At 34.3% G+C, this 21130-nt stretch overlaps 1 protein-coding gene across 2 annotated transcripts in view; it reads right to left on the bottom strand.

Moving 5' to 3' along the window:
- The window catches only part of BLTP1 (bridge-like lipid transfer protein family member 1), a 191784-nt gene that overhangs the window by 90273 nt on the left and 80381 nt on the right, over positions 1-21130 (bottom strand). For both annotated transcript variants that reach the window (XM_060148668.1, XM_060148669.1), the window contains exons 25-39: positions 19997-20247; positions 17097-17355; positions 15079-15916; positions 12772-12842; positions 12055-12228; positions 11455-11575; positions 10332-10478; positions 9819-9946; positions 9071-9270; positions 7610-7807; positions 6730-6941; positions 3300-3451; positions 2687-2837; positions 2367-2519; positions 499-739 (exon numbers count right to left, since the gene is read on the bottom strand). In XM_060148668.1, the coding sequence (XP_060004651.1) occupies positions 499-739; positions 2367-2519; positions 2687-2837; positions 3300-3451; positions 6730-6941; positions 7610-7807; positions 9071-9270; positions 9819-9946; positions 10332-10478; positions 11455-11575; positions 12055-12228; positions 12772-12842; positions 15079-15916; positions 17097-17355; positions 19997-20247 (3296 nt within the window). The remainder of the gene's footprint in view (positions 1-498; positions 740-2366; positions 2520-2686; positions 2838-3299; positions 3452-6729; positions 6942-7609; positions 7808-9070; positions 9271-9818; positions 9947-10331; positions 10479-11454; positions 11576-12054; positions 12229-12771; positions 12843-15078; positions 15917-17096; positions 17356-19996; positions 20248-21130) is intronic.

Here is a 21130-nt window from a genome sequence, read left to right as displayed (position 1 = left end):
TTACTGCACTATTCTTTCAATTTTGGGGTAGACTTGAAATTTTTTTAAATAATAAAATCCAGCCTATTACACATAACATATTTATTTGTTAAATACAAAGTTTTTCTAATTTATTTTTTAAAAGCTTGGTAAAGTATTATATGTAAATGTTCTGAAAGCTCTAATTTTAATACTACTATCCTTTTCCATGGTACTTTTAACTTTTTTTCAAAATATCACAAGATAAATTTTCATTGAGTACTATATATCATGATAATAATAAGAATTACCCTTGGAAACAGCATTTAAGTATGCATGTCTGTTTCTGTAATGCATTATCTACTGCCTATGTGCTGGCACAGAAGATTCCAACATTATTACCACTTATTTGGACTAATACAAATCACAGTTGTATAATTAAGCCATGACATTTCAAATTTGGGACAAAAATTATTAAAATTATCACAAGTATTAGGTTACCAAGCACATAGTATCTAGCAAAAATATTTACAAAATTACCTGCATCAAATTCAAATTCTGCTCCATCAGCACTGGTATCACTTTGAAGACCACCTCCATTGTCCAGCCCAAGCCCATCTTCATGATCATAGTGCACAGCTGACTGAGGTTTCAGGGGCTGAGCTGGTCGATGTAAACTCACTCCTTTAAAGGCTGGTGTCACTACAATAAACTTCATCCACTGCCTTGCCAGTGCAACTAAACCTTTCTTTAAAGTTACCAAAGCAGGAAGGCCATCACTCTGTAACAACAATGACATGGTTAGGAGTAATCTTACTGTAACAATAATAGTGACTATTTAAGTGTTCTGCATACATTTATTCATTTAAATCTCATAACTCCCATTTAGAGATGAGGAAACTGGAATTTATATGTTGAGTAATTTGTCCAAATTTACACAGGAGAGTCACTATTTCAAGTTGACTATAGAACTCAATCACTAAACACAATGTTGCATCTTTCTATCATAAACAACCCAGCAGTACCAGGTAAATAAGAGACTAAACATGGGGTGTCAAGTGGGATTCTCCTTAAGAAGCATTCAAAGCACTTCGCCTGCTTTGCTCAACTGAAGAATTAAATGTATTTTGTGCTACCTGGAATATTCATCAAGCAAAGAGGAAATTATTTCTTTCACAGATTAGGTAACCACCTCTATTTTAACATTAAAAAATTAATAAATTACTATAGTTAAATGACAGACACAGAAGGATTTGTAACTGCTTTGAAACCTAAATATATGATCAGTGAGAATTACATAATTTAGAATATATTTTATTCCACATGGTGATGATTTTACAAAAGAAAATTTGCCTATTGGAGCCTTAGCCTAAGGAGAAAATATGCAACTCCTCTCCCCTTTCCTACAATTCCTTGTATTAGGAATAATAGCTTTGACTGAAGAGAGCCATTTACTAGGTGGCAGGAATCACCTCACTTACTTTCTGAGGAACATCAGGCCCCTTCGCCTGTCCTTTCATTCCTAGACTCAAGTAAGGAGGGTCATCTTGTGTTTCTTCCTCTTACATGGAAACCATATCCTGGCAGAGCATCCATCCATGGGAAATGCCTGCCTGTGACTAGACGGGCAAGTTAAACTTGCACTGTGGATCTCCCAGTCTTCAATTCACAGGATGGGAGTAGAAAGCACTATACCAGCCTCAGGTCTAAGTACCTTTATGAAATCCATAATTTACTCCAGATTCTTTCATTAGAGGTTATCAGGAGCTTGACTGACCATTAATAATACTGATACATTGATGACTAATTTGGCTAAAGCTTCCTGTGTATTCTCTATTGACCAGAAACTTGGAGAGGAGAGGGAGATCCTCAAGCTCTAAACCTCTAATCACGTGCTTCCATAGTGCTTTTCTAGTGCAGAGATATACTGTATTTATTCGTACAGTTACATATTCCCCCCTCAATCATTAATTAGTCCTTATTTTATTAAACATTTCTGTGAAATTTGACTCTAATGATTACTCTCTTGTTTGAAATTTTTTATACCTTTGGTTTCTAAAACGTTCTTTCCTGGTCCTTCTACCTCTTCTTTTCCCTCCTCAGCACTCTGGGTACCTCTATGCACCCTCTCCACACTCCTTTAATTTTGGTATTTATCAGGGATCCATCCCTGACCAGTTTCTCACTCAACATATCATCCCTAGAAGGCTCATCCTTATCCGCAGCTTCTAACGCTTTCATGCTGGCAACTCCCAAGCCATTAATTTGAGCCCAATCTTGTCAGTATCCTGGATTTCTAACCACATTTCTCCTTTGGACTTCCCATACTCATCCCAAACCTCTGGGTCAACGGCTACTCAACAGAATAGAGGCTTTTCTAAAGCTAACATATAATTCTGGTAACTCACCATTGTAGCGTCATCAATGATGGAGTAATTTGCCTGGTGCAGGTAGTGATGTAGTATATTACACAGTAAGCATGAAGGATTTTCTTGGAGAAAGCGGGCAACTTTTGTAAGTCTGTTGTATTTACTTCTTAAGGGAAAATGTACACTTTTATTCTGTGAAAAGCAAAACAACAGATTCAGAATGACACAGCAAAGATACAACAAACAAAAGATATCTAGAAATTAAGAACTTGCAGGTCTGATGTTTTCCAACAATGATAATAAGGGATCATTTTCAATAATAAACTTTGTATGATACCTTGTATTGTTGAAAAACATACCTCTAATGCTTCTGTCATTATGCATCCCATAACAGCACAAATTCTCAAGGTTCCCTCGGTTTCTAATTTGTTTAAGGATGACTTGAGTTGATCAATGGGAACAAGCCATGCACCAACAGCTGGAGTTGCAGTGCTTAAAAGGTTTAGCTGCCTTTTAAAATGAAAAAAAAAAAATTATAAAAACAAGTGTTAAGATTTGTATTTCAAACAATCTCCCATATCTACTGTACTTAGTGGCTATTTTAGTTAGGCAAAATTACCTTTCCTTTTGACCACTAGATAAATTCTGAACATGTAAGTAGGAAATGCAAAGAATAGATAACAGAAAATAAAGAAAAATATAAAAGTCTGTTAGAGGTGAAAAGAGTATATAAAAAGCTTATGGCAGGGTGACATGTAAAAATAAAACTAAAACCCTAGGAAAGAAGAAGGGTTAAACAAATTGGGAATAATGTCTATAGAAAGTATGAAGTAGGAAAGATGGAAAAGAAACTGGCAACCCTAATACTAGATATATCAGAAAAACAATTCAAATAATACATGAAACAGAATTGTATGTTACTTAAAATAAAGAAACATCAAGGTATAGTAATATATCTTTAAAACTTTTTACCTAGAAAATGCATGTGCAGGAGATCTCACATTGGTGGGAGCTGCAAAACTAAACCAAATTTCCTTGATGGTCAACTTCATGCTACAGGAATCTGGAGGTGGAGGCATTAAAGGTAGATCTTTTTTCAAATCATCAGATTCAACTCCTTCATCCTATATAAAACAGAGTACCAAAAACATTAATGTATAGTCCCTTAAAACCACTAGCACAGAATGTTTTACGAACAAAACCTTTCTATCAAATCAAGTTCTACAGATAATAACACCGTGATATAAAACAGGTAACATAAACCTTGCTCAGCCTAATCCTTATTCTGAGAAATACCTATGGATCCTTGAAGCTCCAGGGAGCACAGTCTGAAAAACACTGCATTATAGCGAACCATAAATCAGAGATCTTAGAACTAAAGTGTTTCTCTCGATCACTTCATTCAGTCACATTTGTTTAGGGATACTGTTTCTTTTCCTAGATGAGAGAAAGAAGTTTTATGACTTGCCGAAGGTCATACAACTATTAAGTTGGAGAATGAGTGACAGCATTAAGGTCTTCTGCTTCCTACTGCAATCTGTTTTCCATTCTATCTTAATAGAATATTTCAAACTTCCAAATAAAGTGCCATAAGAAATACTATTATAGCCTATGTTCAAATAGATAACACTATACAATAAAAAATTCTTAGTTATCCTGGATGCTAGTAATCTGAATCTGTATTGAGAAATAGGAATAATACTTTTTAAACATGTAATCACCACTCTTCAGAATGCAGGGAGGTAAGAAGCATAATATTAAAGAAACAAACAAAATCCATTGCCTGTTATATCTGTTTAATAGGTTTCTAATTCATTTTTAGATATTCTTGGTCAAAATAAAGAAAAGATTGGCATTTTCTTGTGGGATGACTGAGGAATGAAAAGTATCCACAAAACAGCTTTAAATCCTAAATGTTACAAGACCATGTGAACCATAGACCCTAGTAATTTTAAAGTCAGCAGGCACTAAATATAAGTCCACATTCCCATATCTGCAATTCCAAAATCCACAACATTCTGAAAATCTAAATCTGTTTTTGTGGCATCAAAATCTGATATGAACTTGTAAGAGACTATTTATCCCACTTGGTGTTTTCATTCATATCTTGCTGTAGAAATATTCAAATATTTCAAGATGTAGTGCTATCTCAGATTCCACTAGGAGTTTACGTAGCTTATACACACACCATATTACCTTTATTTTATTTTTTATTGAAGTATAGGTGATGTACAATATTGTATGTTACAGGAGTACAATATAGTGACTCACAATTTTTAAAGGTTATACTCCATTTATAGTTACTATAAAATATTGGCTATATTCCCTGTGTTGTATAATATATCCTTGTAGCTTATACATAATAGTTTGCACGTCTTAATCATTTATAATGGAATCTAAAAAATACAGCAAACTAGTGAATATAGCAAAAAAAGAAGCAGACTCACAGATATAGAGAACAAACTAGTGGTTATCAGTAGGGAGAGGGAAGGGGAGAGGGGCAATATAGGGCTACGGCATATTACCTTTCTTTTAAAGAAAAAAAATCTGAATTCTCAAATACATCTGGCCCATGGATTTCAGACAAGGGCTGTGAGCCAGGCAACTGAGCATATACAAATATACAGAAGACAGTCTAGAGGAACTTGAACTTTAAAAAACGGGAGAGGGGGGGCTTCCCTTGTGGCGCAGTGGTTGAGAGTCCACCTGCCGATGCAGGGGACACAGGTTCATGACCCGGTCCAGGAAGATCCCACATGCCGCGGAGCGGCTGGGTCCGTGAGCCAATGGCCGCTGAGCCTGCGCGTCCGGAGCCTGTGCTCCACAACGGGTGAGGCCACAACAGTGAGAGGCCCGCGTACCGCAAAAAACAAACAAACAAAGAAACAAACAAAAAACGGGAGAGGGGCTTGTAGATAATAAGCAAGTACTTATAACAACATGTGAAGCAAAGTAACAAAACACTTGGTTTTAGACTGACTGAATTTTTGGTGCCTACGGCACATCTAAATGATGATATCTAAAAGGCCATTGGATACAATTCTGAAGCTCAGTAAAGGGTTGATGCTGAAGGCATAACTGATGGGAAAGAGCAGTGTCATCAAATTATGGACCTGGACTAGGAAATGAAACAAGTGAGGGAGTGGACAAAGAGCAAGAAGGGTAGCCAAGAACAGAACATGGGGGGACACCCACATTTATGAAGGACAATGAACTACATAAGGAGATGGACCAAGAAAAGTCAGAGAACCAAAAGAAAGCAACGTTACACAATTCGAGGACTCCCACCAAGGAGGACAGGATCAGAGAGATTCAGGAAGATACCTGAGTTTCTGTCAAGTATTTTAGAAGGTGAAGGAGAAGGAAAGAACAGATAGGTTCTTCCGAGCTCTTTGTTCAGTGAGCAGCTGCTATATATTTTAATTTCCTTAATCGAAGTGCTTATCCCCACCCAGCTCTCAAATACTTCCAAAGACCTCACAAGAAAACTGTGATTAAAACCCTTTACTATGCATCAAATCAAAATAAACTTTTCAAAAATAAATTCCCAGAAACCTGGGTTCAAGAGTGATTTGCCAATGCATACTAGATACCCATGACACATTTCTTAGTTAAAAGGCAGTTTCTTTCCTCTTCAATTGGTCTAATTTCCAAATGATCAGAAGTGCTATGTGTGTTTAAGAACAACATTTACCAAGTTCTTACTATGCTGTAGACACTGAGTTAAGTCTTTCATATGTACTGCCTCCTTCAATCTCCACAACTCTAGGTCAATATCATTATAATACTCCTATTTCAGAAACATAGGAGACAATACAAAAAAAAAAAAAAATGTGCCCAAGGTCACCAATCAGGTAGTAGTACAACTATTCTGTAGTCTAGAATTTTGAATATTTTCATTATTGCTGTTACTATATTCATCACCATGAAATTATACAATAAAAATAATAAATGAGTTGCATGTAAGGTGTTCTTCAGGCTTCCAAATGAAATAGGTAGATATTGACAAAAATATTTAAACTTACATGAAATACTACCAATAACAAAACTGTTTATTTAAAAAATGAATTCTGCTCAAATCCTTCAAATAAGATAAAAATAAAGCCTGCTTTTCTGAAATTCTATTAATTCATTAATTCAACAAATATAATTAAGTACTTAACATAAGCAAAATATTATGCTAGGTACTATGACAGATATAAATATATCTATAATATGGTGCCTACATTTTAGCAATTATACTCTAGTAGAATATAATCACCAAGATGCCTTGGCTACCATTTAAGCAAAATCCACAACATGGAAAGACAAGGAAATATACTCCAGAAATTAAATGTGAATTGGGTATGTAGTTTTCTATTTTATTTTCCCAAATCATTATTATTATTAGAAATACACCAACTTGTTCATCGGAAACAGAATTTCCATTTAAGTCTGAAGAAGGGCTTGTTCGGTCACAAGGAAGATTATCATCAGAGACATCAGTATTATAGCCGCTGCCAGTTGGAGAATCAGAAGAATTATTGGATGTCAGCACTCCACCCCTTTCCGTGACATTAGCTTTACCCATAGTTCCAAAAGTATTATATAAAACAGCACCAGACTGTCTTCCTCCTATACAAATGAAAGAATTTATTTATTAAAAACACTGGGTGGCTCAATGCTGTACTCTATCATATCCATAAAAATAAAAAATAAAAATCTCATGAAGATTTTTTTTCTCACCAAAACTTTGCCCTTATCTATAAAAGTGATATAATATTGCAATATCAGGTAAGGAATTATAGGCATATACACTACTATTATACATAACTAAGCCTAAAAGTCTTATACACAATTCAGCTTTCCTATTTTAATGTATTAGTCAGTAATGTAAAAGAAAATAAATATAAGTCAGTATCTCTGAATAAAGGATTTACAGTATTTTCATCGTATATGGCAAGGCTCTACTAATCAAAGATCCAGTTTCCAAAGATGCAAACTTCCAAAAGTTAAGAGGCTTTATATTTTATTTGAGAATTTTTTCTGAACTATGCACTGCTTTGCTCAGGCATTTTACATGTCTAGATGCTCTGCTAGTTTTGAATCACACAATAATTTCATTAAGCTCCACTTACGCAATTGGGATGGGGCACCCACTCCTAGTAAATAATCCCAGATGCCACACTTTCTGCTTGAATATGCTGATTCAGGTTATTGAAAGTCATGATTGTTCAAAACTTTTCAGCAGTGTGTGGCCAATTTGTTCCCCACTTAAGCAGAAATCTTTATAAAAAGCTTACCTTTTATGGTTAAATTTTCAAGTCCACATTCAAACATTATCCATCCCCATTTTTCTTGGCTGGGACCTATTCGAGTTACATCTGGAACAGCCTGCTGATCAGTTTCATCCACAAAAGCAAACTCATCCAACTCTTCAAGAGTAAATAAAACTTTGGACTTCTCAAAGGGGATAGCAGTGATGGCACAGGTACCAATATCTATTATCAAAAGAAAACAAAATGACCATTTTTAAAGACAGAGGTTTGTATATTTTTTTAAAACAACAAATAACATAAGCATGTGGCACAGTGGTTGTCTTAAAAGATATCTTAGTATTCTGTCAAAAAGAAAAATAGACAAATGAACCAACCAATTTCTAAAATAGCACTGCCTAATGTCATACTACTTAAAAAGTGCCAGACTCATGTTGAAGTTAGAGGGAGAAAAGAAGATTCCATAATTAACAGATAAGTGCTCAGAGACAGGATAAATTCATTTCTGAGAGATTATAGGGTACTCTAAAAATCTAAACTTAAAAAGTTCCTGAATAATTCAGCTTCACAGTAAACTATTTTTAAACACTTTCTCATCATTTTACAAAATAAAAAATGATTTTAATTAATTACCTAGCCTTAGGAAAAACATTATTTTCCAGGAAAACTATAGCTTTCACTCAAAGATTGATTTATGCTAACATATTTTATATAACAATTCATCACAGATATTGCCATAATTCCATCCCTTTCAATATGTAATATGGGAGCCAACATCCTGAGTGCCTGGCAGAGATTTTTAGTTTATCTTACTGTTTTTTCATTTCTTTCTCTGATTACAGCTAATGAATACAGAAAAGCAAAAAGAAGATAAAAAAACACATGTAAATTTACCACCCAGAGATAACTTGTTTACGTCTGAACTAAGTTTTCTTCTAGCTCTTTAGAGATCATTTTACAAATCCAGCTTTGGTTCCCACCTTTCATGTAGCAGTCAACTATGATAATTTCCTCAGTTCATTAAAAATTCTTCAAAGATATTAAGAAGCACAGCCATGTCTATTATTCTTATTGCTGCTATATTTTACAGATCAGACTACCTGCTTTTGATACCACTATTATTCTTTTTAACAAAGCTGTGCCTACAGGATGATTTTAAAAAGAAATAAAGACTATAAAGATCATACTCTCTGTTCTACAGTGAGCAAACAGATACCATGAAGAAAAGAGATGCAAGATAGAAGCAGTTTCTAATTTGGGGCCATACCACCCACCTTCCCACCAAAGTTTACCTTCCATCCTGCGTAGAATGTGAGTAATGAATAGTTAAATACTATGTGTTCAATATATACAGAAATACCTTTCTCTTTCTTATATTGATAAAATACTCAAATTGAAGCAAACTTCAAAGGAAAAAAATTATGTTTCCTTTTGCAAAATCCTCTTACATTTATACATGTCAAAGAAAAATATGTTGTAGACTCCTACCCGTTGTATCAAGACCCCTCAGTTGCCCATGAACTCGATGAATGTTTAACTTGGCTGCAATCTCTTTGCCTTTTTCCGCTCCAGCGTTTGATCTGAGAGATCCTGATGACTGAGGCTGCATCTTAGTGGCATGAACATACCTATCAAAATTTGATGTTCTACCAGGGTCTGCACTGTTTGAAGTCTCTTCAACCACACCTCTTTATGAAAAGAGAAAGAGAATGATGGTTAACATTTAAATAATACATAGTTCAGTAAAAACATTTAACTAGTATTTTTTTTAAATCCACTATTTTAATTAAACCAATATTAATAACAAATTCTTCAGTGTTTACTAAAAGATAGTATGAATAAAAACAGTACAAACTTTTTAAAACCTACTTTGCTAATCTTTTTTTTTTTTTGCGGTACGCGGGCCTCTCACTGTTGTGGCCTCTCCCGTTGTGGAGCACAGGGTCCAGATGCACAGGCTCAGCGGCCATGGCTCACGGGCCCAGCCGCTCCGCGGCATGTGGGATCTTCCCAGACCGGGGCATGAACCCGTGTCCCCTGCATCGGCAGGTGGACTCTCAACCACTGCGCCACCAGGGAAGCCCTACTTTGCTAATCTTAAAGTGAGATTTGAAATTCCAATACCAGTTCTGAGTTTTAACATTAGAATTTTCCAAAATGTATTAAAAGGATGGTTAAAGCTTGGTTTTGCATCCAGCAAGATAGTCATGGCTCAAATTAATAAACTCTTTCTTACCTGTTCATACGAACTTGTGTAGCAATTCTGTCAAAACACAGTGCTACTAAGGAAACATGAGTCACACTTCTACTAGGAGCTGTACTCGGAGATTCTTCCACTGAGGCTTGTAACAAACATAAGTTCACCTAACACACAAAATGTCACATATTTCAGAGTTGAAAAGTAAAAAGTTATCACTTAAACATAAGATATATAGGAAAATGAAAAACTACCATTAGGAATGGCATATCTATGTGTATGAGAGTAATGAAGGAGAAGCTTATAAACTCTCATAAAATAATTAAATTCTTACTGGATCAATGTGAATTATTTTAGTAAATATTACCCAACATTCTGCTTAAGTAAACTATTTACATTACATTAAATGTTACATTAGATCATCAAGGAAATAAAATATATATTTTTGATATTACAATGTATTCTACCACCATTCAGTTTAGTAAATACAAAGAATAAAAACCACCAAAATATTCTCTTTCAGGAAAACTTGTTTAAATATTAAATTTTTACCTTTGGTATGCTAACATTAGCCTGAAGACCTTTAATTGTTACATTATCTTGCTTCATTGTAAGATTTGTCTGTGCTTGTCCTTGGTTAGTCATTCCTATGGTAGAATGTTCAGTTTTTGTTCCTCTAACATCCTGTTTGGAAGATAGCTAAAAAGATTGAAAGCGGAATTATTATTTCACAGACCTTTCGTAATTTCCATATCATCTACAACAGCAACTTGTTATTCACTGTGCTCCTTTATACCCATCTAGGTACCAGCTGCCATCTGGTTTAGCATTCCCAGGCTTAAAGTCCAAACCTTAGAAAAGCTAGAAAATAGACTGGCAGCCCCAGTGTTGAGAGAAGTGATACATAATAAAGCAAAATCAGCCTACATAAAAACATGTACTTGAGAACATATTTGGTTTCTGATAATTAGCTCCTTGTTGGCTGGGAATATTTTCAAATTTCTTTTTTGATTTGTACTCCTCTAGCCAAACTACCTATCACATGAAATGCCAATATATCTTGAATAACTGGATCACTAAAAACAATCAGCTTTACTTTCACCTTGCCTCTGGTCCATAGTCCAAATGCGACTCAGATACATCTGAAAGTCAAGTGGACAATCACTAGATGAGGATTAATCACCAGGATATGACTGCTAAGAAACTGGCTTTGTGACTAGGACCACAGTGTTAAGTAAAATATCGCACACCAGAAGACAGTGAGTGACTTGATTCACCGAGGTGAACAAAAATAACCTCAAAACTATTAAGATACAAGTTATCTAATCACAGAGGAAAGCCAAAATAATATGCAGATTTGCTTTCTTAGTAAATGAATGTACCACTCCTAAACAATACTCATTCACTCAGGACCAAAGCTCTTTAGGAAAGGCTTAGAATTAAACTACTTCCAAAATAAAAGAAAAAATAATGCTACATTTTAATAAATATTTTACTCCTCTTATGCTGTCTCTTATGGAGCCAATGACATATAAAGATTATTTAGAAATGTTCACGTATTCCAATTTAAATGACTAATAAAATTTTAGTATATTCAAATTTTTTTCAAGGCTGGATATTATGCACCTGTGAAGAATACTCAATTTGCCACACTCACTGAACAAAAGGTTCTTACATTTTCTGAGAAGGTAGTCTTGCTATTTTGGACAGCTTCCCTGAGGACTTTGACATGTAGATCATCCACAATTGCAGCTGGATGTCTAGTACTAGCACAATGAACCATGGCCTCAATATACCTGAGGGAAGAAAAACAGTATATGAAACATTTTAATATCAATTATGATCTAGTTTATCTAATCTATCCCATTATGTCCCATTCTAGATTTTATTCATCTTAGTTTTGTCTCCCTAGATAGACTATATCTCCTTGCAGGACAGACAATATATTATTTCCTCTTTATACCTTCATTAACCAGACAGTAGTAAGACTATCAAACTTAATAATTAGTTCCTGGGTATTTGATAAATTTTATGCTTATCAGCCCAAAAGCAAAAAGTAGAAAATACAATGTAATATAACTATTATAATATTGCAATATATAATTATTTAGGCTGAAAAAGTAACAAATGATAACTGAAACATAGTCCTTTTAAAATATATTTTCATTTCTATTCAATCAGAATAGCCATCATCGTTCTTTTTCATGAAAATACTATATCACATACACTTATTATTTTATAAAATAGTAGTTGTAGTTTTAGACAAAATTAATACCTGTCTAAAGCTTCAGCCACTAGGGGAGTCAGAACAATATCAACGGTTCCTTTTACTTCAACTATGGCTGTTGTTCTGGTCTGAGAGACTGGTTGATCCAAAGTCCACTCTTCCGTTAATGTTTCATCATCTGTGTTATCAACAGCTTTCTTTTCCAGAGGAGTATATGGTGTACTATACAATTTAACAAGCAAAGTATATATTAAAAAGACCAGTATATATATGAAAAAAATAGAAGTTGGAGCTTCCTTAAGATGAGTGACCCTTAAACTTATACTTATTTCAACTAAAAATTTCATGAAATTGGACTAGATATTATATGTCCCAAATACTCTTCAAGGACAAGACAAATGAGGCAGTAAAATGCAAATTGTTCAAAGATGGTTAATATATCAAATGATAAAAAAAAATTTTGATATATTTACTTGGCAGGGCTCTACCAAAATATGAAAATTATAATACTGAACTCTTGTTAGTTCCCAATTTTAATATGCCAAGTTATGGTTTGCATAGTATGTCTAAAAGAAATGTTACTGACTACTTATACATGTAGGCAAAGCCATGAAAGACAACAGAGTTGAATTATTTGGGTCAATTTATTCAAAAAATAAAGACAACAGTCAAGTAAAGAGTGGTTATTCCTCAGAACGAACTCTCTGTATCTCATAATCAAGAAAGACTGACTTTAAACTTCAAAAGTATATAATTTTTACTTACTTTGAAGTTGATCCTGAAAGCTGCATTCCTCTGTCTAGTAAAGAGTTAGCTGTGAGCCCTTGTTTGATAACCTAGAATAATATAAAACATTACTTATAGACTAGAATTTTAATATTAATTATTCTGTAATTTATGCTATAAACTGATACTTGTGAATATCCAAATTACCTTGTTAATGTGATTTTGATATGTATGATATAAATATTTGACAAATTGAAAAAATCACAGGAAATATTCAACTGGCAATTTCATTTTCTAATTATTCAGAAAAATGACAGAGTAGGGCTGTAAGGATTTAGCGAGAGTAGACTATACAACTAAAGCTTAAAAGCAAGTGCTTCAAATGTTTCTCCTCCATAGTTCCTCTTTAAATTGTGCTTTTCTTAGAAAAAGCTAATTTTAGAGTCTTGTAGCACAATCAACTTTTAAGTAGGAAAGAATCCCAGAGTAACATTAAATTATAGGAAAAGCTAGATTGTATTTTATATCCATAAAAGATAACAAATAAATAATGCACTTGAATAACCAAACTAAACCCCTTTAAATGCTAGCCTATTATTTAGATTTAATGAAGAAAAATAATTTCTTATGTTCTATTTTTGAAGTTGTTTAAAGATATGAATTCCTTGACTTATTTTCTCCAGAGATTTGACTGCCTAATCAAACTAGATTTATTGAAAATACTACAATAATTCTAACCTCTCACAGCAATTCTAACCTCTATTTTTCAGAGCAAGTGCAATTCAGTTTTATACTGGAACATTCATTTACCAACATATTTTCACATGGAATAAAGAGAACATTTTAAAATGTTGGCATGGGTAACTTATCTTAGGCAAGATAAGATATGGGCACAACCTTAAAATCAAAACTTTGTGACTCTCTGTTTCTTCTTCCTTCAATACATATTACTCAACTGCATTTATGTCTAAGGATATTTCACTCCACTTATCACATTTCCATCACTAGGTCCAAGCCCATCATCTCTTGCACAGGCTGCTGCGACAGCCTCCTAGGTGATCACCCCAATTCCTCCTTGCGTAATGACAATTCTGTTCCACTTGGTAGCCAAAGTACATGAGATCACATCACATTTCCTAACTCATGAATTTCCCAATGAAATTAAAATTCTAACTACTGATACCCTGGTCTACAGGTCCTTAATGGCCTCGCCTTTGTTCAGGTCTCTAACCTCACCATGTGCAAAGCTCTCTGCTAACTCACTATGTCTCATGCACAGACTTCTTTCCCACTTTAGAACTTCAGCAAGGCCGATGCCTGTGCCCTGAATATAGTATATAGTGCCCCTAAGTCTTCCCTTCCTCAATTCCTCCTCATCCTTTAAGTTTCAGTTTAAATATTACCTCCTGTGATTGACCTTTCATGTCAATACAAGCTAGGCAGCCCCACTCCCCATTATTCTCTATCCCAGCATCCTTTATCTTCATAACACTTCTGAATTCATAATCATATACTGTACTTATCCATTTATCTATTTACTGCCCATCTCTCACCCTAAACTATATGCCCCATGTCTGTTTCCCTCACCACTGAACATCAAATGACTGACACACAGTAGTATATAATAAATATCTGAATATAATATGAGAATATTAACATTTAGACACTTCAAACAAGTATATATATACATGTTAGTATATACCACATGAGATTTTTGAATTGTTAATCAGTTCCATAAGATTTTATATGCTCAATTTTGGTCTTTAAAATCATAAAAAGTTCTCTTATAAATTTATAATTTTATAAAAATGTCTTCATATTGGATATTATCACTAAATATATTTTGACCTATTTTTAGCTTTCCTAAAAAAAACAAAAAAGCTATTTACAGAATACATTACAGAAATGGACAATAATTAATTAATACTAAATTATAATATCTCAAATACCAAGTGTACAGAACTAGATTTGCATAGAAGCAGTTAAGGATTAATATAATAGAACACCAACAATTAAAAACTATTTTAAAATTTTACTTTTAAGACACAGAAAATATGAATTCACAGAGACATGATCCTAATCTTAGAATATAATGTTGACACAGACTATACGTTAATTGTTAATACTCTGACGATCAAATCTGAAACTATTCCTTAATTTTATATGCTTAAATTTATAATACTCATCAATAAACCTGAGGCCTACTGTCGTACATGAAGCCATGACTTCAGGAATTTTATCTTTCAGAAAAGTAGCGAAATGACTGAGAGAGTAATTTTTTCAATATCTTAAAAATCAATTTTCCTACATAAATTTATCAGTGGAAATTAATGATTTGGCTTCTACCTTAAAAGTTGGAACAGAAAGCTGTTCAAATGATGATGAGCTTTCTTCACTGGTTGGTGTATCCAGATCGAGGGGGCGATGCAATGAGGACTTAGAGGTTCTCTTGTTGGTTGGATGCTTCACTGACCAATTAATTACTTGGAATTGTGTAAGGTAAGTCTGATAGCAATTCATCACAGGTTGCTGAGAAGTAATCTGTTCGCTCTCTACTGTTTTCTCACTTTCTACAACATACAGATGCTCTATAACATCATCCTCTCCACCTAATGCAGAAACAAAGGAAGCCTGGGAAGGATGAGTTTTGAATGGCAGAGTCCGAGGATCCTGAATGCTTTCTCCATGGCCAGTAAGTGGTCCTTCTACGCTGTGATATATGGAACCCCTACTGTAGTCAATCTGCTGGGCTTGCTTTTTCTTCTTTTTTCTACCTGGATAAGTTCCAGGGCCTTCGTCACTGCTAATGGGCTCAAATTCTTCAGCTGCAGAAAAGTAAGCTTCACTGTCAGCCATTGACATGCTGGAATCCATTGATCGATATTGATGAAATGAATTAGAGTCTGCTGATGGTGTATATGGAAATGAACCAAAACTTCTTCTCTGCTTTGGTGAGTCTAGTACATTTTCATCACTTCGGGAGACATCACTACTAAACTGGACTCCAACCGTAACAGGCTGCTTGTCCCCATAAAAAGCAGCAGTAAGGCTCTTGGTACTTCCAAGTCGGGTGGAACATACAGAGGCTTGTCGTTTCAAGGGAGATCTCAGGGGAGATTGACCTACTGACTTATCCTGAGTATTAGGAGACACAGGGCTATTTCCTGAAATTTCTGTAGGAATGCTAAAACAGAAACAAAAACTATTAACATTTACTGCACACCATATAATTTATGTATAAATAGAAGTACTTATAAAATCCTTTCTGTATATATTAATCATTTATTTTACAAATAAAGGAAGTTGTAAACTTTTACAATAAAATATCCATACAAAGTAGCAAAACAGTACAATATATGTTCCTACCCCACAGAGTTCCAAAAAAATTGAGGCAACTTAAAACACAATAAAAATTTAAAGAAACCCAGAGTATAACCCAGAGTATAACCATCTGTCCATAATCCATGAACACTAATGCACTTATAAGTTTTTTTTCCCACATCCTTTAAAAGTTTATATAACAAAATATACCAGGGGCCTTTGATTAAATGAGAGGAAATGAGAGAGGGAGAAGTCACAGATAACCCCAATATTTCTGACTTCAGCAACTGATATGCTAGTGCCGTTTACTGAGGCACAACAAGTTGAACATGATAGGCACAAGATCATTTTTTAATATGTTGAGTTTGAGCCCTCCATGAAACATCAAGAAGGCAGCTAGGTTCATAGGGACAAAGGTTTTGGATGGAGTTTTTAACATTTATAAGATGTTAGCTACAGATCATAATTGAAGCCGAACAGTTACTAAAACTGCCTAGGGAAACAGTATAGAGTCAGTGGAGAAAAGGGTACATAACAGTCTTAAGGGATAATGACATTTAACAAATGGCAGGCTGTAAGAGGAAGAGAAAGAAGGGGAGGGAAAAAAAATGGAGGACTTGGAAATAGAGACGGAGAAGGAAAAGCCAAGGAGATGGGAGGAAAATCTGAAATGTGCTATCAAGTCGAGAGGAAAGTGTATTTCAAGAACAAAGTAATCAACTAGGGGCCAAAAGAAGGACCAAAAAATATTCAACACACTGGAAGGATAATATCCAAATGTTAACAATGGTTCACTCTCAGTGGTGGGATGACAAGAAATATTCATTTTTCTTATACTTTTCTGTATTTTCCTAACATCTGGAATGAATATATATGTATTACTTTTGTAATCAGAAAAACAACAGCAAATGGACATTTAAAAATAAGTTCAGGAGAAGAAAAAATTCTCTACAACAGGTGAGTTGAGAGAGAAGTTTTTCTTGCCACAGTTTTAAGCACTTGTAATCCTACGATCAGGTTTCTAAATCTAATTGAATACTGACCTCACTTGGCCATCATCTCTTTTCGTACCATGCAAGAATTCTTTTTGAACCAAATGATTATCGGCAACAGAAGAGGGACTTTCCTTTTCACCAGCCAATAGAGGCTGTGCAGCACTAGAACTACTATTCTCTTCTGAAGAAGAGGATGAGCTATGAGATCGCAATGGTACTTGAAGACTAAGGTGCTGAGTTTTTCTCTCTACTTCTATTCCCACTGATTTGTTTTCCCATTCTTTCCTCTTCATGCCATTCACATTACCTAAACAAACAAAAAAGTGAGTTACATAAACATAATAATTTCAAAAGCAATCTATGAAAAATATAATAACTTAATCCAATTCCCTGTTTTTAAGTATATAATTTTTAAAAAGCACAAATAACTAATTTCACATAGGAATATGCTAAACACTACAGAAAGATATCAACATAAGTATGAATCCAGAGTCCATACACAGTGAATTTTCTTTTTTTAAGCTATTTATATGAAAATTTTCCAACTTAGAAAACTTTCAAGAGTGATAACCAAGCCATCAAAGGTATTTTACTCGAAATTACCTATCTTAAACACTTTGCCCCCATTTGCTCTATTTTTATAAAGACATAATATTTTTGGAACCATCTGAGAGTAATTTGCAGATGTAGTAGGCTTTTACCCTAAATACTTAAAGGTTTATTTCCTAAGAATAATAAAAAAAACACAGTATAATTATCAACTTGGTATATTTGGGGTTTATACCATACTGTTATCTAGTCTACCACATGCTTTACAAGTTTCTCAAATGACCCAATAATGTCCTTTAAAGCACTTCTGCCCTCTCCAGTATAGGATCCAATCTAGGTCTGTATATTATTACATTCAGTTGTCATGTTTTCTTTAATCTGGAACATTTTCTCAGCCTTTTATAAGAGCCCCGTGATGTGTTATGTAAATTGGGGGTGGAGAGGGATAAAAGGAGAATTCTATAGCTGCTTAGATCCAAAAAATAACTACTGCCCTACTTCCCCTCTTCTCCAGCCATCCTTGTGCTACTCAAGAAAGAAGAACATACTAGTAGGAGAAAACATCTCTCCAAGCAGAAGGCACTTCTACACGGAACTTAAGTAGTAAGAAGACTTAAGAACTTACAGTATAAGTAATATTATTTGCTTCTACCACCACAAATGTAAAAATCCAACAAAAGTCAAAAGAAAAATGGGTTTGAATCATTTCTAAGTGATAGGAAACTAGTGTTCACTGACCTTCCAAGGAAATTCTTTAGTTCCATTGATATGCCCTCCTTGATTCTATCCTGACACTGTACATCTATATGTGGCTCCTGGAATACACAGGGACTAATTCCAATCTTCCCTGCACAAGAAACTTATGGCAATTTACCAATTACAGCTCATTCCTGAGAAAATCACTAGGAGACACAGACACTCCCTATTACACGGTATAAGAACTAAAATGAGGTTTCTTTTGTTTACTGTTAGAGAAATTGCTATTTTCTCCCTTTTATACCATATGTAAATTCCCTGTAGATTTTCTTCCTTGAGTTTGCGATAGTTAAATTTTGATCTGCAGATCAGAAAATCAAACAACGTCTTTATAAATAGTGCCAGCTCTAGTAGGGTGGAAAGAACTAAAGTGGTTTCGATGACTGTAATTCTAGTTTATGCTCAGCCATATACATGACTTTTTGACTTCATGCAACTCAGCCTCAGTGATGACTTCAGTTACTTCACCATGTACAGGGAAAATAAAGAACTCACATGGTAGTTTGTGGATGAAATAAGAAATGCCTGTGAACACCTTTAAAAACAAACATTATTCAAAAGTAAGAAAGTAATATTATAAGAAGACAGCTAAGTAAATTTTATTTCGTATGTTTCTTGACCTTTAAATGTCAAGAAGTTTTGGTGTTTGCTGATTTTATAAGATAATCTGCTCTTATTCTAGTAAAACTGCTGAAGTCAAGTAATCTTAAAATAACATGTACAACTTTATTAATATTCAGTGAAATATCATTTAAACAAGAATTTGGCATATGTAGTAGTCTAGCTCTTTCCTCTAAGAGCTCCTTACACATGAAAATAAATCCAATAAATTCTTAAAGTTAAAACTACTTCTTTTCTATCTTTGTCTACTGACAAAAGGCAGAGCTAAGTTAATGTTTCTGAATGGATCAAGGAAAAATAGCTAAATACTGGTGAGATATCAAGACTTTTCTACATTTCACTTCTTGACAGCATGGCAACTTAAGCAGTAAATATTGCACTTAATTGTAGGAATACACAACTAAGAAACACAAAGGAAAATGCATTTCTGAAGTCTTTGGAGAAAAGATGCTAGATAAATATAAATCCAGTATGCCTAAAGCCACCATTCACTGTTCATATCAAACTCATGTATTTGCAAAGCTATCCTACAGGCTCTAAGACCAAATTTCTCTTCTTGACATGTACAGTTTTAGTAAGAAGAATATTTTGCAAAAGTAGTGAATAAAATGAGGGCCAATAGTATAAATATTTCTATGGATAAGTTTTTCCTATAAAGGTAAGCTGGTAAAACAATCATTACCTCAAAGCATAGCTATTCCTAAGTATATTTCTGGAATCTGGATTCTAGGGAAATAATGATATATAAGGAAATATTTAGAATAAGTTGGGCTAGGAAAAAATCACCCATGTTAACCGCAGAAGATCTGAATAGTAGATTTACTTTTGCCTTGTGCAACTCTGAAAAACTCACTAGTCTTATCTGGTTAGAGTTAATCACCTGCAAAACAAAGACAGATTATACTAAACCCTATGTGTAAGACTGCTCAAAAAACTAAGTTGAACAAAGTAACACTGAACTTCTCTCAGAATGGCATAGGGATGAAGATAATAAAAGATTAACACAAGTGACAACACATTACCATCTACAATTTTGGGAACTTCTTTAGTAATGATCCATTCTCCAGGCTGTAGCAGAGACTGTCCATAATACATATCAGACTCTGCACTTGTGCTTGAAAATGCAGAGCTACTGGAAGGTGTCAACTCTTCAAGTCTGAAGAAATCTAGGCCAGTTACTGTGCCGCCGAAGAATCTGCAGCCACCAAGACAACCACACTTGTTCCTACACCTCTTATTCTTCAGGGTATCATCTGGCCACAAAAACCACAACCTAAACAAAACCCAAAATGAAACAAACAAAAGAACAACAACATAACAAAAAATCATTAAGAAATCAGAAACTTTTGAGCAGATAATCAATTAAATATAACTTAATATTTTTAAAGAAGTTTGTTTTTACAATGGAAATTATTTTGCCTTTCTTAAAAAAATAAAGTCTCACCATGGTGAGATGAAAATAGGTAGGAATAATAATGAGAAATAGAGCATATGTTAAAAAAAAACACAAAGAGCTAAAAAAGAAGCATATATATAAAAATTAGACATTTAAATCCAGTTTAAAGATAGCAGTAAACATTCTCAAAAGAACTAAAAATTTAAACATTAATCTAAAAAATAGCCAAGGGACTTCCCTCATGGTGCAGTGGTTAAGAATCTGCCTGCCAGTGCAGGGGACACGGGTTCGAGCCCTGGTCCAGGAAGATCCCACATGCTGCGGAGTAACTAAGCCCTTGCACCACAACTACTGAGCCCGTGTGCCGCAACTACTGAAGCCCGCGCACCTAGAGCCCGTGATCCACAACAAGAGAAGCCACTGCAATGAGAAGCCCGCGCACTGCAACGAAGAAAAGCAGCAACGAAGACCCAACACAGCCAAAAATAAATAAAATTTTAAAAAATGAATAAAAATTTAAAAAATAGACAAAACTATTAGTATAGATTATGCTTAATAGATTATTATCTTTAGCATTTCAAAGCCTATTTCTAGTACACCAAAATGTTATAAATATGGGGCAAGTAAAAAATTATTTCTCAATAAAATCAAAATAATGCACCATTCTATATTTTAGGAAAAAAAATTGTAATGATTTTGTAATAAGGACTCTGAATAAAGTATTGAGAATTAAGACAATAAGATGTCTGTAAAATTCTGT

Source organism: Lagenorhynchus albirostris, chromosome 4, assembly GCF_949774975.1.
Source record: "Lagenorhynchus albirostris chromosome 4, mLagAlb1.1, whole genome shotgun sequence".
NCBI classification, from domain to species: Eukaryota; Metazoa; Chordata; class Mammalia; order Artiodactyla; family Delphinidae; genus Lagenorhynchus; species Lagenorhynchus albirostris.
Note: the sequence above shows the minus strand (reverse complement) of the source record. Positions and strands in the feature narration are given on the sequence as shown.